The sequence below is a fragment of the Sphaeramia orbicularis genome, chromosome 22, assembly GCF_902148855.1.
Source record: "Sphaeramia orbicularis chromosome 22, fSphaOr1.1, whole genome shotgun sequence".
Classification (NCBI taxonomy): domain Eukaryota; kingdom Metazoa; phylum Chordata; class Actinopteri; order Kurtiformes; family Apogonidae; genus Sphaeramia; species Sphaeramia orbicularis.
The window spans coordinates 6,368,102-6,386,636 of NC_043978.1; the positions used below are offsets into that span (position 1 = coordinate 6,368,102).

Here is an 18,535-nt window from a genome sequence, read left to right on the forward strand (position 1 = left end):
GGTGTCATCTGTTTGGACCTGGTATCGTCTGTTTAGACCTGGTGTTGTCCTTTTGGACCTGGTGTTGTCCATTTGGACCTGGTGTTGTCTGTTTGGACCTTCTGTCATCCGTTTGGACCTGCTGTCGTACGTTTAGACCTGGTGTCATCCGTTTAGACCTGCTGTCATCCTTTTGGACCTGGTGTCGTCCATTTGGACCTGGTGTCGTCCATTTGGACCTGGTGTCGTCCGTTTGGACCTGGTGTCGTCCGTTTGGACCTGCTGTCGTCTTTTTAGACCGTTTCTGCCTCAACGCCATGTTGGCTACGTTCTGACCAAAATAATGGAGCATACGCATGACGTCATTGCGCATGTGCAAAGAAGGTGGAATTGATAAGCAGAATCATTAAGCCGGTAGGTAAACGATTCCAAGGAATCGAGCTACTGGGACGTTCTGGATTCCCATCCCTAATTATTAGTATTTGTATTTGAATTATTTGTATTTGTATCATTTGTATTTGTAGAATTTGTATGTGTAGTATTTGTATTTGTAGTATTTGTTTGACAGTGTTGGATTCATCCTAATCTATAACTGTTGGGATGTTTCCCATTGATATTAACCTGGTCCCCTGGTCCACCTGGTCCTCTTACCTGCCACCAGTGGTCGTCGTCCCCCTGGGGTCTGGATCCACAGATCCCAGTTCGAAACCACAGGCTGCCGCTGGCGTCCAGAGCCCAGGCTGTACCGCCGTAACCAAGGGCAACGCACATCAGCTCCAACCCCTGGGCCTCACTGAGACACAAACAAACAAACAAACAAGATAAACAAACACCAAAGATAAACAAACAAAAAAACAACAAAGATAAACAAACAAAGAACAAAGATAAACAAACAAACAAACAGGAAGTACCTGTCCTACTGCAGTCATAACAATACTTCAACAGTACTATACTCCCATCATTCCCCCATTGGACACACTGTTTTAGAGTATTTTTACTTCAGTTTATCAGTGTATCATTACAGTAGTACTGGAGTAGCAGTAGTATTCCAACAGCAGTAGTATTCCAGTAGAACTACAGTAGTAGCAGTAGAAGTAGAAGTAGTACTAGTAGTAGTAGTAGTAGTATTGTAGTAGTACTATAGTAGTAGTAGTATTGCGGTAGTACTACAGTAGTAGTTGTGGTATTGCAGTAGTGCTGAAAAGTAGTAGTAGTACTACTATTAGAGTAGTAGTAGTAGTAGTATTGCAGTCATACTACAGTAGTAAAAGAAGTAGCAGTAGTAGTATTACAGTAGTATTAAAATAGTAGTAGGATGCCAGTAGTACTACAGTAGTAGCAGTAGTATTGTAGTAGTACTACAGTAGTAGTAGTATTGCAGTATTATTACAGTAGTAGTAGTAGTACTACAATAGTAGCAGTGTTCCAGTAGTACTACAGCAGTAGCAGTAGTAGTCCTACAGCAGTAGTAGTATTGCAGTAGTACTAAAGTAGTAGTAATAGTAATAGTAGTAGTAGTAGTAGTAGTCATACAGCAATAGTAGTATTGCAGTAGTACCACAGTAGTAGTAGTTGTAGTAGCATGGGCGTAGAACTGCGTAGGGACACGTCCCTACCAATATCCAGCCACTACTGTGTTGTCCCTACCAATACAACCGCTGTCCGTAGTATTTAGTCAATGATTACGGCACACAACTGGTTAATAGTTGGTCCCTGCTAGAAGTCCCGCCTCTAACCTAATTGTCACTCTCTGATTGGCTCTGCGGTTTTGCTATCATTCATGTGATTGGCTGTCCCCGCTGTTACTCCATCTACTTGTAAAAGCTACAGTTACCCGCTCATTGGACAGGACAGGAAAAAAAAAGTTGGACCCGACAGGAGGCAGTTCGTATCTCCAACCGCTTAGCGTGAGTTGTCAGCATGTCTGCATTTGTTCTGCCTGGGTCACGTCAGCTAGATGGATTTCAATAGATCAGTTTCATGTTACGTATGATGTATGCTGCGGGCGCACCTTGGAGGCAGAAGGCACGCGGAGTTCATAGCAAAACAGTTGACTGCCAGTGTGAATAATGCCGTTGTCTTGCTGTTGTCAGAATAGAAAGAGCACACAGAAAGATTTAATCTTCTATAGAATTCCTGCTGGTAAACATCCCTTCCACAAAAATCGGCGAAAGTTATGGTTGCAGGCATTAAGATGCGAGAACTGGTCTGAGGAGGAAATTAAGAATGCTCGTCTGTGCAGTGTACACTTCATATCTGGTAAGTACTTGAGATCTACCATACAGAGGTCGCGTTAAGTGAAAAAATTCCGTCATTGATGGATTTTTTTTTTAAATGACGGAAAATACTGAGGGTAATCTACCAAAGGAAGTTTTCACACAACACCGTGAACAAAATGTGCTTGCAGGATCGTTGGTCTGTCTGTCTCTTAATAAGTCATCAAACATTCCGTAACAGCATCCTACTTGTATATAATCCAACAGCGCCACTGTTCACAACTACGCTGAATGCAACAGCGGTTCTTCTGTCAAATGACTCACCGTTAGTCCACCTGTCCACCAAGTATAAGTTAGGCATAAAGATGCTTGGTTCCATTGGTGGCAGCGGTGGTTCTGTTCTGCCGACCGCTGTTTATAGTTATTACCACAGTTAGCGTAGCATCTCAGTATAATTGGCCTGTTGCATTTAGCGGCGTGGAAAAAAAGAATTGTCATCATGTGGTATGGTGATGAAGACCCCTTTAAACCTACCAGGAGGGCTTCCCCTGGACTATCACCCTATAGAGAGAGAGTGAGTGGATCTACCTGCTCCCTTAGCCGGCAATGGCAGCCAGAGTTCCTCAGATGGATGAGGCAGCTGGAAGTGGCAGAGCTACGGAGGGCGACACCGGTGAGTTCAGCGGGGAGTTGGTGAGAATACTCCCCACCCATCTATGCAAGTCTGCTTTTCTACTATGGGACAGCCTTTCCGATGCGGTCAAGTCAAATTATGTGGCCGTGAAAGAGAAGATGGGATCGGCTTTTGGACAGGGACAGGTAACGGATTGTTTTAGAGCTAACATATCGGTTCGTTCACGAGTTCCGGGGGAGAGCCTGGAGATGTACACGGCTGATGTGAGCCGGCTGGTAGCTGGTACTCGTGTTTTTGCCTCCGAGTTGCACGCACATCACTGTTGTTAGTAAACATTGAAACTCATCTATATCAGAGGTGTCATTTACATTAACATTTGTACATCTGTCTGTTTGCCTGCATGTGTGTGTGCGTATGCATGTCCATGCTGCAGGGCCAGTTCGTGGCATAGGCTGATAACTGATAACATGAGAATTTCTCATTAATTGTCTTAAAAATAAAGAAATGAGAGAAAAAAAACAAAACAAAACAACCCCCCCATGTAATTTCTCAGGTGAGCTCTCCCAGACCGGTACTGTGTGTGAGTGACAGAGACAGAGTGGAGCTGAATGACAGTGTCAGACAGGTGTTGAACTAAGCATCCAGGTAAAGGTTGGAGAGTTTATCACCATGAAAAGGCCTTCCAAGCCCTTAACACCACAGTTTAGAAGAGGAAGCAGAAAAATAATCCAATTATAGAGGTACGCAACCTTTTATAATGTTAAAAAACGTTGTATGTTGCTAGCAACCGCTAGCTGAACTGAAATGAAGCAAAGTTGGCTAATAATGGAACTGTAGATGATTAAGATATGAGATATCTGCTAAGGTGTCTGGGTTACTGCTGCTGAACTGGTTTAGAAATGTTTATATATGTTTCTATGTGGTTTATATGTGTTTCTATCTGGTTTATATATGTTTCTATAAGGTTTACTGCTGGTTGGCTGATTTATAAATGTTTCTATATGGTTTAAAAATGTTTCTATATGGTTTACTGCTGGTTGGCTGGTTTCTATATGTTTCTGTGGTTTACTGCTGGCTGCTTTGTGCATCTCCTTTCATTTCATGCTTCATGTATCTCCTCTTCGTGTGCCCCCCCATATGTATGTGTGTGTGTGTGTGTGTGTTTGTGTGCATGTGTGTGTTTTTTAAGGGGGAGGGGAGGCACCAAATTCATATCTCGCCTAGGGTACCAAAATGGCTAGAACTGACTGACTATGACTGTTTGCTTGTTTGATCAGCTCTACATGACGTGAAATTATGATCGCAAATGCAAAAAAACATCAACTTTCAGGAGTGCTGCCTTGGACCAGTTTCGTCTCCTCACCAATGTCAGAATTAAACCTACTCTCTTGTGTAATAGTAGAAGTAGTAGTAATAATAGAGCAGAAGTAGTTTTGCTCCAGTACTACAGTAGTAGTAATAGGAGTAGTAGTAGTCTTACAGCAGTAGTAGTATTGCAGTAGTCACAGAGTAGTAGTAGTAGTAGTAGTAGTAATAGCAGTAGTAATAGTAATACTACAGTATCAGTAGTAGTATTACAATAGTACTATGGTAGTAATAGTAGTCCGACAGCAGTAGTAGTATTGCAGTAGTACTACAACAGTAGTAGTACTAGTAGTCCTACAGTAGCAATAGTAGTATTGCAGTAGTACTACAGTAGTAGTGGTAGTAGTCCTAAAGTGGCAGTGGTAGTGTTGCAGTAGTACTACAGTAGTGGTAGCAGTAGTCCTACAGTAGCAGTAGTATTGCAGTAGTACCACAGTAATAGTAGTTCTACAATAGCAGTAGTATTACAGCAGTAGTAGTCCTACAGTGGTAGTATTGCAGTAGTGCTACAATAGTAGTGTTAGTCCTGCAGTAGCAGTAGTATTGCAGTAGTCCTACAGTAGCAGTAGTATTGCTGTAGTACTACAGTCGAAGTAGAGGTAGTCCTACATTAGTAGTAGTATTGCTGTAGTGCTACAGTATCAGTAGTAGTATTGCAGTAGTACTACAGTAGTAGTCGTCTGACCGTAGCAGCAGTATTGCAGTAAACCTCCAGTAGCAGTAGTATTGCAGTAGTCCTACAGTAGTACTGCAGTAGTACTACAGTAGTAGTATTTGTACCAGACTGTATCGTACTTCCATCTGTCCCCTTGGATTCAGTACTACGGTAGTATTGCAGTAGTACTGCAGTAGCAGTAGTTCTGCAGTAGTCCTACAATAGTAGTGCAGTAGTACTACAGTAGTACTATTTGTACCTGACTGTTGTACTTCCATCCGTCCCCTTATCTGCAGTACTACAGTAGTAGTGCAGTAGTACTACAATAGTTGTATTAGTACCTGATGGTGTCATACTTCCATGCGTCTCCTTGGCTGCAGTACTACAGCAGTAATACAGTAGTAGTATTAGTACCTGACTGTGTTGTACTTCCATCTGTCCCCTTGTCTGCAGTACTACAGTAGTACTACAGTAGTACTACTAGTACCTGACTGTGTCATACTTCCATCAGTCCCCTTGGCTTCAGTACTACAGTAGTAGTAATAGTACGATAGTAGTAGTATTTGTACCTGACTCTGGCGTACTTCCATCCGTCCCCTTGACTGCAGCACTACAGTAGTAGTGCAGTAGTACTAGTATTGCAGTCGTACTACAGTAGCAGTAGTACTGCAGTAGTCCTGCAGTAGTAGTGCAGTAGTACTACAGTCGTAGTATTTGTACCTGACTGAGTCGTACTTCCATGTGTCCCCTTGGCTGCAGTACTACAGTAGTAGTGCAGTAGTACTACAGTAGTAGTATTAGTGCCTGACTGTGTCGTACTTCCATCCATCCCCTTGGCTGAAGTACTACAGTAGTACTACAGTAGTAGTATTAGTACCTGACTGTGTCATACTTCCATCTGTCCCCTTGGCTGCAGTACTACAGTAGTACTACAGTAGTAGTATTAGTATCTGACTGTGTTGTACTTCCATCCGTCCCCTTGGCTGTAGTACTACAGTAGTAGTGCAGTAGTACTACAGTAGTAGTATTAGTACCTGACTGTGTCATACTTCTATCTGTCCCCTTGGCTGCAGTACTACAGTAGTAGTACTACAACAGTAGTAGTATTAGTATCTGACTGTATTGTACTTCCACCCGTCTCCTTGGCTGCAGTACTACAGCAGTAATTCAGTAGTAGTGTTAGTATCTGACTGTGTCGTACTTCCACCTGTCTCCTTGGCTGCAGTACTACAGTAGTAGTGCAGTAGTACTACAGTAGTAGTATTAGTAGCTGACTGTGTCGTACTTCCACCCGTCTCCTTGGCTGCAGTACTACAGTAGTACTACAGTAGTAGTAGTAGTACCTGACTGCGTCGTACTTCAACCCGTCTCCTTGGCTGCAGTACTACAGTAGTACTACAGTAGTAGTATTAGTACCTGACGTGTGTTGTACTTCCACCCATCCCCTTGACTGCAATAGTACAGTAGGAGTAGTACGACAGTAGTAGTATTAGTACCTGACAGTGTCTTACTTCCACCCGTCTCCTTGGCTGAAGTACTACAGTAGTACTACAGTAGTAGTATTAGTACCTGACTGTGTCGTACTTCCATCTGTCCCCTTGGCTGCAGTACTACAGTAGTACTACAGTAGTAGTATTAGTACCTGACTGTGTCATACTTCTATCCGTCCCCTTGGCTGCAGTACTACAGTAGTAGTACTACAAAAGTAGTAGTATTTGTACCTGACTGTCGTACTTCCACCCTTCTCCTTGGCTGCAGTCCTACAGTAGTAGTAGTAGTACAGTAGTAGTATTAGTACCTGACAGTGTCGTACTTCCACTATTCCCCTTGGCTGCAGTACTACAGTAGTAGTACAGTAGTACTACAATACTTGTATTAGTACCTGACGGTGTTGTATTTCCATGCGTCCTCTTGGCTGCAGTACTACAGTAGTAGTAGTACTACAGTAGTAGTATTAGTACCAGACTATGTCGTACTTCCACCCGTCTCCTTGGCTGCAGTACTACAGCAGTAATACAGTAGTAGTGTTAGTACCTGACTGTGTCGTACTTCCACCTGTCTCCTTGGCTGCAGTACTACAGAAGTACTACAGTAGTAGTATTAGTACCTGACGGTGTCGTACTTCCACCTGTCTCCTTGGCTGCAGTACTACAGAAGTACTACAGTAGTAGTATTAGTACCTGACGGTGTCGTACTTCCACCCGTCTCCTTGGCTGCAGTAGCTGCTCACTCCTTCTCTGTAGAACAGGGCCTTGTGTTCGCTCAGAGCCCAGACCACGCCCCCTCCTCCCACACACACCTGACTGAACACACAGGGCGTGTCCACCTTGACGGAGCGCGCACACGGACGGTCCACGCTCAGACCTGAGGATACACACAGGTTACCATGACAACCTCCATCCACTCATACACCTGAGGACACTCACAGGTTACCATGACAACCACTATCAACCATATGCACACAGAAGGATTCAGAGTAACACTAAGCAAGGAGTGGACAGGTGAGTGGACAGGTGAGAGTGGACAGGTGAGCGGACAGGTGAGAGTGGACAGGTGAGTGGACAGGTGAGAGTGGACAGGTGAGCGGACAGGTGAGAGTGGACAGGTGAGTGGACAGGTGAGAGGGTGGACAGGTGAGAGAGTGGACAAGTGTGTGAGTGGACAGGTGAGTGGACAGGTGAGTGAGTGGACAGGTGGTCCAGGTGGGACCCTGGTCCTCACCGGTCTGCAGGTGTATTGTGTCTGTGCTGGTCCAGGTGGGACCCTGGTCCTCACTGGTCTGCAGGTGTAGTGTGTCTGTGCTGGTCCACGTGGGACCCTGGTCCTCACCTGTCTGCAGGTATAATGTGTCTGTGCTGGTCCAGGTGGGACCCTGGTCCTCACCGGTCTGCAGGTATAATGTGTCTGTGCTGGTCCAGGTGGGACCCTAGTCCTCACCGGTCTGCAGGTGTAATGTGTCTGTGCTGGTCCAGGTGGGACCCTGGTCCTCACCGGTCTGCAGGTGTATTGGGTCCGTGCTGGTCCAGGTGGGACCCTGGTCCTCACCGGTCTACAGGTGTATTGTGTCTGTGCTGGTCCAGGTGGGACCCTGGTCCTCACTGGTCTGCAGGTGTATTGTGTCTGTGCTGGTCCAGGTGGGACCCTGGTCCTCACCAGTCTGCAGGTACAGGTCTCCGTTGGTCCTGATGATCCAGGCGCAGTCGTCGCTCAGGGCCACAAAGGCGCTCTGCTCCACTGCTTTGTACCAGTGTCTCTTCCCTCTTACTGTGACTTTAGCACAAGCGAAGGCCGTCAGACTCTTCTGCTCCACCTTCCACAGCAGGTTTCCTGTAGCAGGCAGCAAACACTTAGCAAACAGTTAGCAAACGCTTAGCAAATGCTTATCAAACAGTTAGCAAACGCTTAGCAAACAGTTAGCAAATGTTTAGCAAACAGATAGCAAACAGTTAGCAAACAGTTAGCAAACGGTTAGCAAATGGTTAGCAAATGCTTAGCAAACAGTTAGCAAACGCTTAGCAAACAGTTAGCAAACAGTTAGCAAACGCTTAGCAAATACTTATCACACAGTTAGCAAAAAGTTAACAAATGCTTAGCGAACACTTAGCAAATGCTTAGCAAACAGTTAGCAAACGCTCAGCAAACGCTTAGCAAACAGTTAGCAAATGGTTAGCAAACGCTTAGCAAACACTTGGCAAACGCTTAGCAAACGGTTAGCAAACAGTTAGTGTCCAAGCACTAGTTTTACCCAAAAATCCAAATCAAAAATCAAGATTTTAGAGGAAAAAATCTTTTCTGAGGGGGTGGGGTTGGGGGGTTAGGGGCAGGTTCTACCACACTGCACCTGTACTTCCATATGCTCATGGTCAGAGGGGGCGGGGTTAAGGGCGGGGTTAGGGGTGGGTTCTACTACAGTGAACCTGTACTTCCAAATGCACATGGTCAGAGGGGTGGGGTTAAAGGGGTTAGGGGTGGGTTCTAATTACAAACAGTGCAGCACAGAGAACAATGATACAGAAACACTGAGGAAGAACCAGAACCAGAAAGGTTCCTCTGTAAACCTACACCAACATCATCAGGCAGATGAAGAACCTCCTACTGGAAGGAACATCAGAGGAACCTCCCACTGGGAGGAACGTCAGAAGAACCTCCCACTGGAAGGAACATTCGAACCACAGATCTGAGCTCACCTGATGGGGACAGCGCCATCTGGTGGACGTTGTCTTCAAAGCGCTGCCAGTTGAGTCCGGTTTCAGGTAAGGGGCTGCAGAAGAGCCCACCTTTGAAGTCCAGACACCAAACGAACCTGGAACACAGGAGGCACCCATCTGTCAATCACCTGAACGTCACCTGGACACCCACCTGTCAGTCACCTGGACACCACCTGTCAGTCACCTGTCAGTCACCCGTCAGTCACCTGGACACCACGTGTCAATCACCTGGACACCACCTGTCAATCACCTGGACACCACCTGTCAATCACCTGGACACACCTGCCAATCACCTGGACACCACCTGTCAATCACCTGGACATCCACCTGTCCGTCACATGGACACCACCTGTCAATCACCTGGACACCCACCTGTCAGTCACTTGCAGGCTCAGGATTCCACATCCTGGTCCGGAGTATCCCATCCAGCTTTCTGCAAACTGGAGTAGAAAACAGAACCAGTATGAACATGTGAGTCGAACCCTGGACCAGGACAGTTCTGGTTCCAAAGTCTAACCCTGGACCAGGACAGTTCTGGTTCCATAGTCTAACCCTGGAACAGGACACTTCTGGTTCCACAGTCTAACCCTGGACCAGGACAGCTCTAGTTCCTCAGTCTAACCCTGGACCAGGACAGTTCTGGTTCCTCTATGATCTTCCATGTTTTTACCTGTAAAGTCTAAAGCAGTGTCCAGAACGGGGATGAGGGCTCTGAGGGTTTGGGTTCTAAGGGTTAGGATTCTGAGGGTGAGGGTTCTGAGGGTTTGGGTTCTAAGGGTTATGGTTCTGAAGGTTTGGGTTCTGAGAGTGAGGGTTCTGAGGATTTGGGTTCTGAGGGTTAGGGTTTTGATGGTTTGGGTTCTAAGGGTGAGGGTTCTGGGGGTTTGGGTTCTAAGGGTGAGGGTTCTGAGGTTTAGGGTTCTGGGGGCTTGGGTTCTGAGGGTGAGGGTTCTGAGGGTGAGGGTTCTGAGGGTGAGGGTTCTGAGAGTTAGGGTTCTGAGGGTGAGGGTTCTGAGGGTGAGGGTTCTGTGGGTGAGGGTTGTGAGGGTTAGGGTTCTGAGGGTGAGGGTTCTGAGGGTTAGGGTTCTGATGGTTTGGGTTCTAAGGGTGAAGGTTCTGGGGGTTTGGGTTCTAAGGGTGAGGGTTCCGAGGGTGAGGGTTCTGGGGGTTTGGGTTTTAAGGGTGAGGGTTCTGAGGGTTAGGGTTCTAAGGGTTAACCCTATGGTTAAACCCTAACCAGGTAGAACAGTGTTTGGAACGGAACCACCAGGATGTGGAACGTCCTGCCAACTGGACAATGGAGGCTGGTTTATGAGAGGAACCCTAACCCTAACATGTCCATCCCAGTTAGAGTTAAGGTAACCCTTAAAGGGTTGGGGTTAGGGACACTTGTTGTGGAACATGTCCGTCCCACCTGGTCAGCTCGCTGTCTGTCTCTTTCCTGAACGTCCTCATCTGTGCGTCCGTCTGCTGCCTTCTCCTGATTGGCTGGAGCATTGCGGACATCTCCCCCGTGGCCAGCGAGGGGCAGACTGTGGTGGTAAATGTCCCCGTCCTCATCGCTGGACATACTGGGCTGTCTGTCCAACATGGACACGGTGGAGTAGAACATCTGCTCAGACGGACCGGTGGGTGGGACCACGTCTCCGCCCTAAACACACGCACAAACGTAGCGTCAACAACAAACACTGTGGTGTGGTTGGGTCATGTGACACCCACTCAGACGGCTGGACTGGCCTCTTCGTCTTCGTCCTCCTCGTCTTCATCGTCCAGTCCGATCAGAGGGCTCAGGAACTCGTCCTCCTGCTCCTCCATTGGATGCGGCTCTGGCTCCGCCCCTTGGTCCTCCTCCGCGTTGCACATGTAGGAGAAGGTGCATCCAAGCAGCCCATCCACGTCAGGGGTGGGAGGAGCCGTGTCCGCCTCCAGATCGGACCTCTGACCCAGGTCTGACGGGACCCCTGGACCTGGGATCAGCAGGGAGTCTGGGGGGAAGGGGCTGCTGGGAAAGAAGACACAGTGAGACAGACAGAAATGGACAAATTTAAAGAACAAGTGGGAAAAAAAGTAGGCGGTGCTTAATAATAGCCCCGCCCACTTGACTCACCGATACCGTAGGCATGAATGAAAGTTGAATTTGACATTCACGGTCACTGAAGGTAAAGTAGATTCAACTGAATGAGAGTCAAACCAAGACCAACTGTATTCTGCACAAGTCTGAACTGTCCACCTGATCCAACTGACACGGGGGGCATGGGGGATACAGGGAACACGGGGACATGGGGGGCATGGGGGACACAGGGGACATGGGGGACAACTGGGACACGGGGGAAGTCTTAACTTTCATTAATGTCAAATTTTGAAAATTGTAAAAATTCCCTAAACTGAACTGGAGCCATTAAAGTGTGCAGTGCACCACCTAGTGGTAGATGAGAGAATAGACTAAAAAGCAAAAGATGAAAGAGGACAAAAGCAGGACGAATGAAGGAACCAAACAGGAAAAAACAGGAAAGAAACAAGAAAAAAAACAGGAAAATACAGGAAAGAAACAAGAAAAAAACAGGAAAAAACTGTGGAAAAAAGGAAAAAAAAATAACTGAAAAAACTAGATAAAAAGGAAAAAAAAAAAAAAGGGAAAAAAACTGGTGGAAAAAAATGGAAAAAAACATGAAAAACAGGTTGAAGACTGAAAAAAGAATAAAAGATGAAAAAGAAGAGCAAGAAATGACAGAACAGAAGAAGAGGGTGAGTGGTGCTGAGCAGATGTTAGGGTTAGGGTTAGGGTTCCAGAGCAGATGTTTCACCCAGACTGAGCAGAGGATGTCCTCTCATGGTGGTTCTGTAGTCCTGGGTCAGGGGTTGTGGGCTCCTGGTCCTGGTTCTGGTTCTGAAGGTCCAGACCCACCAAGGAGGTCTGGTCGCTCAGTGGAGTTCCACTTCCACCGTCACTACAGCTGCCGTCCAACGCCAACGGGGACTCTGGACAGCTGGTCCCACAGAGACACTGTCCACTGGTCCCACAGAGACACTGTCCACTGTCTGCAAATGGACACAGGGGGACACGGGGGGGGACATACAGGACACGGGGGACACAGGGGGACAGACAGGACACGGAGACACAGGGGGGACATACAGGATACAGGGGGGACATAGAGGACAGGGGGGACACAGGGGTAGACGGGTGTATTTCAGTGAATACTTCAGTGATTATTTCAGTGTGTTGGATCAATTGGACAGACTGGTGGACTACAGTGTCATTACCACACAGTGTCAGTCCAGATTACAGTTACTTTCCCCTTCAGTTACAGTTACTTTTGCCTTCAGTTAGTTACTTTTGTCTTCAGTTAAAGTTACTTTTCCCTTCAGTTACAGTTACTTTTGCCTTCAGTTACAGTTACTTGTGCTTTCAGTTACAGTTACTTGTGCCTTCAGCTACAGTTACTTTTCCCTTCAGTTACAGTTACTTTTTCCTTCAGTTACACTCATATCCAGTTTACAGGTGGTTTTTCATGAAGGTTCTTCAACAAACACTGAGTTTTACCATTCGACAGTCGGTGTGTGAAAGTCCAGGTCAAGTTTAGGTCAGGTTTAGGTCGGGTTCAGGTCAGGTTCAGGTTGGGTCCAGATTGGGTTCAGGTTGGGTTTAGGTTGGGTTTAGGTTGGGTTTAGGTCGGGTTCAGGTCAGGTTTAGGTCGGGTCCAGGTTGGGTTCAGGTTGGGTTTAGGTCGGGTTCAGGTCAGGTTTAGGTCAGGTCCAGGTTGGGTTTAGGTCAGGTTCAGGTCAGGTTTAGGTCAGGTTCAGGTCAGGTTTAGGTCGGGTCCAGGTTGGGTTTAGGTCGGGTTCAGGTCAGGTTTAGGTCAGGTTCAGGTCAGGTTTAGGTCGGGTCCAGGTCGGGTTTAGGTTGGGTTTAGGTCAGGTCCAGGTTGGGTTAGAGTCGGGTTTAGGTCGGGTTCAGGTCAGGTCCAGGTTGGGCTGAGGTCAGGTTCAGGTCGGGTCCAGGTTGGGTTTAGGCCAGGTCAAGGTTTGGGCTCAGGTCGGGTTTATGTCGGGTCCAGGTTGTGTTTAGGCTGGGTCAAGGTTGGGCCCAGGTTGGGTTTAGGCCGGGTCGAGATCGGGTCCAGGTTGGATTCAGGTCGGGTCCAGGTCGGGCCCAGGTCAGGTTCAGGTCGGGTTAAGGTCAGCTCCAGGTTGGGCCAAGGTCGGGTTCAGGTCAGGTTTAGGTTGGGTTCAGGTCAGGTTTAGAATGGGTTGAGATCGGGTTGAGGTCGGGTCCAGGTCAGGGTTAGGCCGGGTCAAGGTCGGGTTGAGGTTTGGTTGAGGTCTGGTCCAAGTAACAGTTACAGTTTCAGTAACTCTTACAGTTACAGTAACACTTACAATTCCAGTTCCAGTTAGAGTTCCAGTTACAGGTTACTCTCACCTTGGCGTCTCCTCTTCTTCTTCTTCACTCAGATGGCTTGGACCACCAGTTACAGTCACTCTTACAGTTACAGTAACTTTTACAGTTACAGGTTACTCTCACCTTGGCGTCTCCTCTTCTTCTTCTTCTTCACACGGATGGCTTGGACCACCAGCTCCTGCTGCATCTCCTCCTGACCCAGGGGGGCGCTGTAGCGCCTGGAGCCCACCTCACAGGAGGAGGAGGAGGTCAGCGGGGCGTTTCCATGGAGACTGTCCCAGGAGGTCACGGAGCTGCTGCGGCTACGACAGCTGAGAGTGAAAACGGCAGCAGGATGGACCAGCTGAAGACAAAAGACAGGGAAAAGGGTTAAAAGGGAAAAGGGTTAACTGCAGTTAAAGGGTTAACAGGTAAAGGGTTAACTGCAGTTAAAGGGTTAACAGGTAAAGGGTTAACAGCTAAAGGGTTAACTGCAGTTAAAGGATTAACTGCAGTTAAAGGGTTAACAGTGGGTAAAGGGTTAACTGCAGTTAAAGGGTTAACAGTGGGTAAAGGGTTAAAAGGTAAAGGGTTAACACAGGGTTAGTGAACCCTGTTAACCTCATTAACCTCGTTAACCCTGTTAACCCCCGTTAACCTTGTTCTCCTTCTTAACCCCGTTCTCAGGTTCTCCTCACCTCCTCCTGCTCCTCTGCCTCCTCCACTTCTTCCAGTCGTCCTTCATCTTCTTCCTCTTCTTTTCCCTCCTTCCCATGATCCTCTGCCTCTTCTCCCCCCTCCCTCCCCCCTCCCTCTACGATGATGGCCATGGTTCTGATTGGCTGAGCTGTCTCCACTGAGCCGGTAGGAGGGAGGATGGTGGGCGTGGTCAGAGGTGAGGACAGACGGACGGACAGGTCTGATACTGAGGAAGACAGACAGACAGGTAGAAGGGGAGGTCACCTGAGCTCCTGTCAAATCACAGAAGGAGGGTTCCGCCCATTTTACATCTGAGACAGAACAGCTGGTTCTGATGGGCCTGGTGGTCCTGCTGGGTCCGGTGGTTCTGATGGGTCAGGTGGTTCTGATAGGTCAGGTGGTCCTATTGGGTCAGGTGGTCCTATTGGGTCTGGTGGTTCTGGTGGTCCTATTAGGTCAGTTGGTTCTGATGGGTCAGGTGGTCCTATTGGGTCAGTTGGTTCTGATGGGTCAGGTGGTCCTATTGGGTCAGTTGGTTCTGATGGGTCAAGTGGTTTTCCTGTCCAAATCCAGTTTATTAAATCCATCCATAAATAAATACATACATACACTTCACTGTCATCAGCTGAAAACTTCACCTTCACTCAAACATGAAAGCATTTGAGGATTGACCTTTACAAACACTTGAACTTTGACCTTTACAGACACTAAACATAGTTCAGACACTGTAGTACTTATAGCTTAGATATTGTAGTACTCATAGTTCAGATACTGTAGTACTCACAGTTCAGATACTGTAGTACTCATACTTCAGATACTGTAGTACTCACAGGTAAAATACTGCAGTACTCACACTTCAGATACTGTAGTACTCACAGGTAAGACACTGTAATATTCACACTTCAGATACTGTAGTACTCAAAGTTCAGATACTGTAGTACTTATAGTTCAGTTACTGTAGTATTCACAGTTCAGATACTGTAGTACTCATACTTCAGATACTGTAGTACTTATACTTCAGATACTGTAGTACTCATAGTTCAGATACTGTAGTGCTCACAATTCAGATACTGTAGTCTTCATAGTTCAGATACTGTGGTACTCACAGTTAAGATACAGTAGTACTCAATGTTCAGATAAAGTAGTACTCATAGTTCAGATACTGTAGTACTTATAGCTCAGATACTGTAGTACTCATAGTTCAGATACTGTAGTACTTAAAGTTCAGATACTGTAGCACACATAGTTCAAATACTGTAGTACTTACAGTTCATATACTGTAGTACTTATAGTTTAGATGCTGTAGTACTAATAGTTCAGATACTGTAGTACTCATACTTCAGATACTGTAGTAGTTATAGTTCAGATACTGTAGTGCTCATAGTTCAGACACTGTGATACTTATAGTTCAGATACTGTAGTACTCACAGTTCAGATACTGTAGTACTCACAGTTCAGACACTGTAGTCCTCAAAGTTCAGATACTGTAGTACTCAATGTTCAGATACAGTAGTACTCAAAGTTCAGATGAAGTAGTACTCACAGGTAAGATACTGTAGTATTCACACTTCAGATACTGTAGTACTCAAAGTTCAGATACTGTAGTACTTATAGTTCATATACTGTAGTACTCACAGTTCAGATACTGTAGTACTTGCAGGTAAGATACTGTAGTACTCATACTTCAGATACTGTAGTACTTATACTTCAGATACTGTAGTCCTCATAGTTCAGATACTGTGGTACTCACAGTTAAGATACAGTAGTACTCAATGTTCAGATAAAGTAGTACTCATAGTTCAGATACTGCAGTACTTATAGCTCAGATACTGTAGTACTCACACTTCAGATACTGTAGTATTCATAGTTCAGATACTGTAGTACTCACAGTTCAGATATTGTAGTACTTATAGTTTAGATACTGTAGTACTAATAGTTCAGATACTGTAGTACTCAAAGTTAAGATACTGTAGTACTCATACTTCAGATACTGTAGTAGTTATAGTTCAGATACCGTAGTACTCATAGTTCAGACACTGTGATACTTATAGTTCAGATACTGTAGTACTCACAGTTCAGATACTGTAGTACTCGCAGTAAAGATACTGTAGTACTTATAGTTCAGATACTGTAGTACTGATAGCTCAGATACTGTAGTATTCACAGTTCAGATACTGTAGTACTCATAATTCAGATACTGTAATACTTATAGTTCAGATACTGTAGTACTCACACTTCAGATACTGTAGTACTCACAGTTCAGATACTGTAGTATTCACAGTTCAGATACTGTAGTACTCATAATTCAGATACTGTAATACTCACAGTTCAGATACTGTAGTACTCACAGTTCAGATACTGTAGTACTCATAGTTCAGATACTGTAGTACTTATAGCTCAGATACTGTAGGAATCATAGTTCAGATACCGTAGTACCTATAGTTCAAATACTGTGGTACTTATAGTTCAGATATTATAGTACTCGAAGGTAAGATACTGTAGTACTCAAGGTTCAGATACTGTAGTACTCATACTTCAGATACTGTAGTACTCAGAATTCAGATACTGTAGTACTCACAGTTCAGATACTGTAGTACTCATACTTCAGATTAGGGCTGCACGATTTTGGCAAAAAAAAAAAATCCCGATTTTTTCCTCTAAAAACTCGATTTTCGATTTTGATTTTTGGGTAAAACTACAAAAGACAACAGAAGTCAGCATGTTGTTTTCGTGAGCAGCCCACAATGCAAGGCACTGCTCTGACCTCAAATCTGTGATGGTATCACGTGATGAACCCCCAGAAGTTTATTTTTTCTTAATTAAATCTTTATTGAATGAAGCAGAGTATACAAACAATGTATACAACAAGAAAATAACATAAGTTTGCCAGGGGGAATACACTATAATACAATGTCCAAATCAGAGCAAATACTTATGGTTTTATAGCCTTTTTGTTTCCAGATTTATCTAACAGCTTTAAATAAAGTTCAACATCTTTCAAAAAATAAATAATATTTGGTTTTGTGTTACAGAACTTACATTTGTGAATGAAAAATTTAGCAAGTAAGAGGACTAAATTAATTATTTAATTTAAAAAAAAAAAAAAAATATATATATATATATATATATATATATATATATATATATATATATATATATGTGTGTGTGTGTGTGTGTGTGTGTGTGTGTGTTGTTGTTGTTGTTTTTTTTTTTTTTTTAATTTTATTTATTTATTTATTTTTTCCTGGGTATCTGGGCCCACAGAAGTGATACCAATGTAAGTCAGTGACAGGCATCAGTCGTGCGTGCGTGCGTGGACCAGGTTAATATAAGTGATCCACATGCGGTTCTGTTTAAACTGAGGGATCCGTGCGTGGAATAGACTGACCCAGGACATGCTGGAGGGATTCTATCCTGGAGCGGGTGGATGTGTGTGGGCACAGGGCTGTGTGGGCTCCTCTGCTGAGGCTGATGACCCCGAGACCCGGACCCGGATCGGAAGAAGACAGTACGGTACGGATCCGGGACAACGGAAGATGAGTGATCCGCATGCAGTTCTATTTCAGTTGCGGGATCCGTGCGTGAAGCCACGGCTTACAGTGCTATAAGTACTGCGGGCTCATGAACACATTTAAAGTCCGGCCATGGCACGGAGTTCTGTGACAGACCGCTGTCACTGATAGTAGGAGGAGCCTACGGGAGCCCGCAAGCGCACGGCCCGCAGGCACGAGAGAGATGAAATCGATTTTACGATTTCCCTTTTTAAAAATCGTCCTAATTAAAAAATCCGATTTCGATTTAAAATCGATTAATCGTGCAGCCCTACTTCAGATACTGTAGTACTCACAGTTCAGATACTGTACTACTCATAGTTCAGATACTGTAGTCCTCAAAGTTCAGATACAGTCGTACCCACAGTTCAGATGAAGTAGTACTCACAGGTAAGATACTGTAGTAGTCACACTTCAGACACTGCAGTATTCACACTTCAGATACTGTAGTACTCAAAGTTCAGATACTGTAGTACTTATAGTTCATATACTGTAGTACTCACAGTTCAGATACTGTAGTACTTACAATTCAGATACTGTAGTACTCACAGTTCATACAAAGTAGTACTCAAAGGTCAGATACTGTAGTACTTATAGCTCAGATACCGGAGTACTTATAATTCAGATACTGTAGTACTCATAGTTCAGATACTGTAGTACTTACAGATCAGATACTGTAGTAGTTATAGTTAAGATACTGCAGTACTCACACTTCAGATACTGGAGTACTCAAAGTTCAGATACTGTAGTACTCATAGGTCAGATACTGTAGTATTCACAGTTCAGATACTGTAGTACTCATACTTCAGATACTGTAGTATTTATACTTCAGATACTGTAGTACTCATAG

At 45.2% G+C, this 18,535-nt stretch overlaps 1 protein-coding gene across 2 annotated transcripts in view; it reads right to left on the reverse strand.

Moving 5' to 3' along the window:
- The window catches only part of tecpr2 (tectonin beta-propeller repeat containing 2), a 76,663-nt gene that overhangs the window by 33,131 nt on the left and 24,997 nt on the right, over positions 1-18,535 (reverse strand). Inside the window, exons 10-19 of one of the 2 annotated variants that reach the window (XM_030126139.1) lie at positions 14,134-14,360; positions 13,580-13,799; positions 11,862-12,096; positions 10,795-11,056; positions 10,472-10,708; positions 9,430-9,497; positions 9,037-9,152; positions 8,003-8,176; positions 7,030-7,213; positions 631-772 (exon numbers count right to left, since the gene is read on the reverse strand). In XM_030126139.1, coding sequence (XP_029981999.1) covers positions 631-772; positions 7,030-7,213; positions 8,003-8,176; positions 9,037-9,152; positions 9,430-9,497; positions 10,472-10,708; positions 10,795-11,056; positions 11,862-12,096; positions 13,580-13,799; positions 14,134-14,360 — 1,865 coding nt within the window. Of the gene's footprint in view, positions 1-630; positions 773-7,029; positions 7,214-8,002; positions 8,177-9,036; positions 9,153-9,429; positions 9,498-10,471; positions 10,709-10,794; positions 11,060-11,861; positions 12,097-13,579; positions 13,800-14,133; positions 14,361-18,535 lie in introns of both variants that reach the window. The other variant, XM_030126138.1, reaches the window with a different exon arrangement.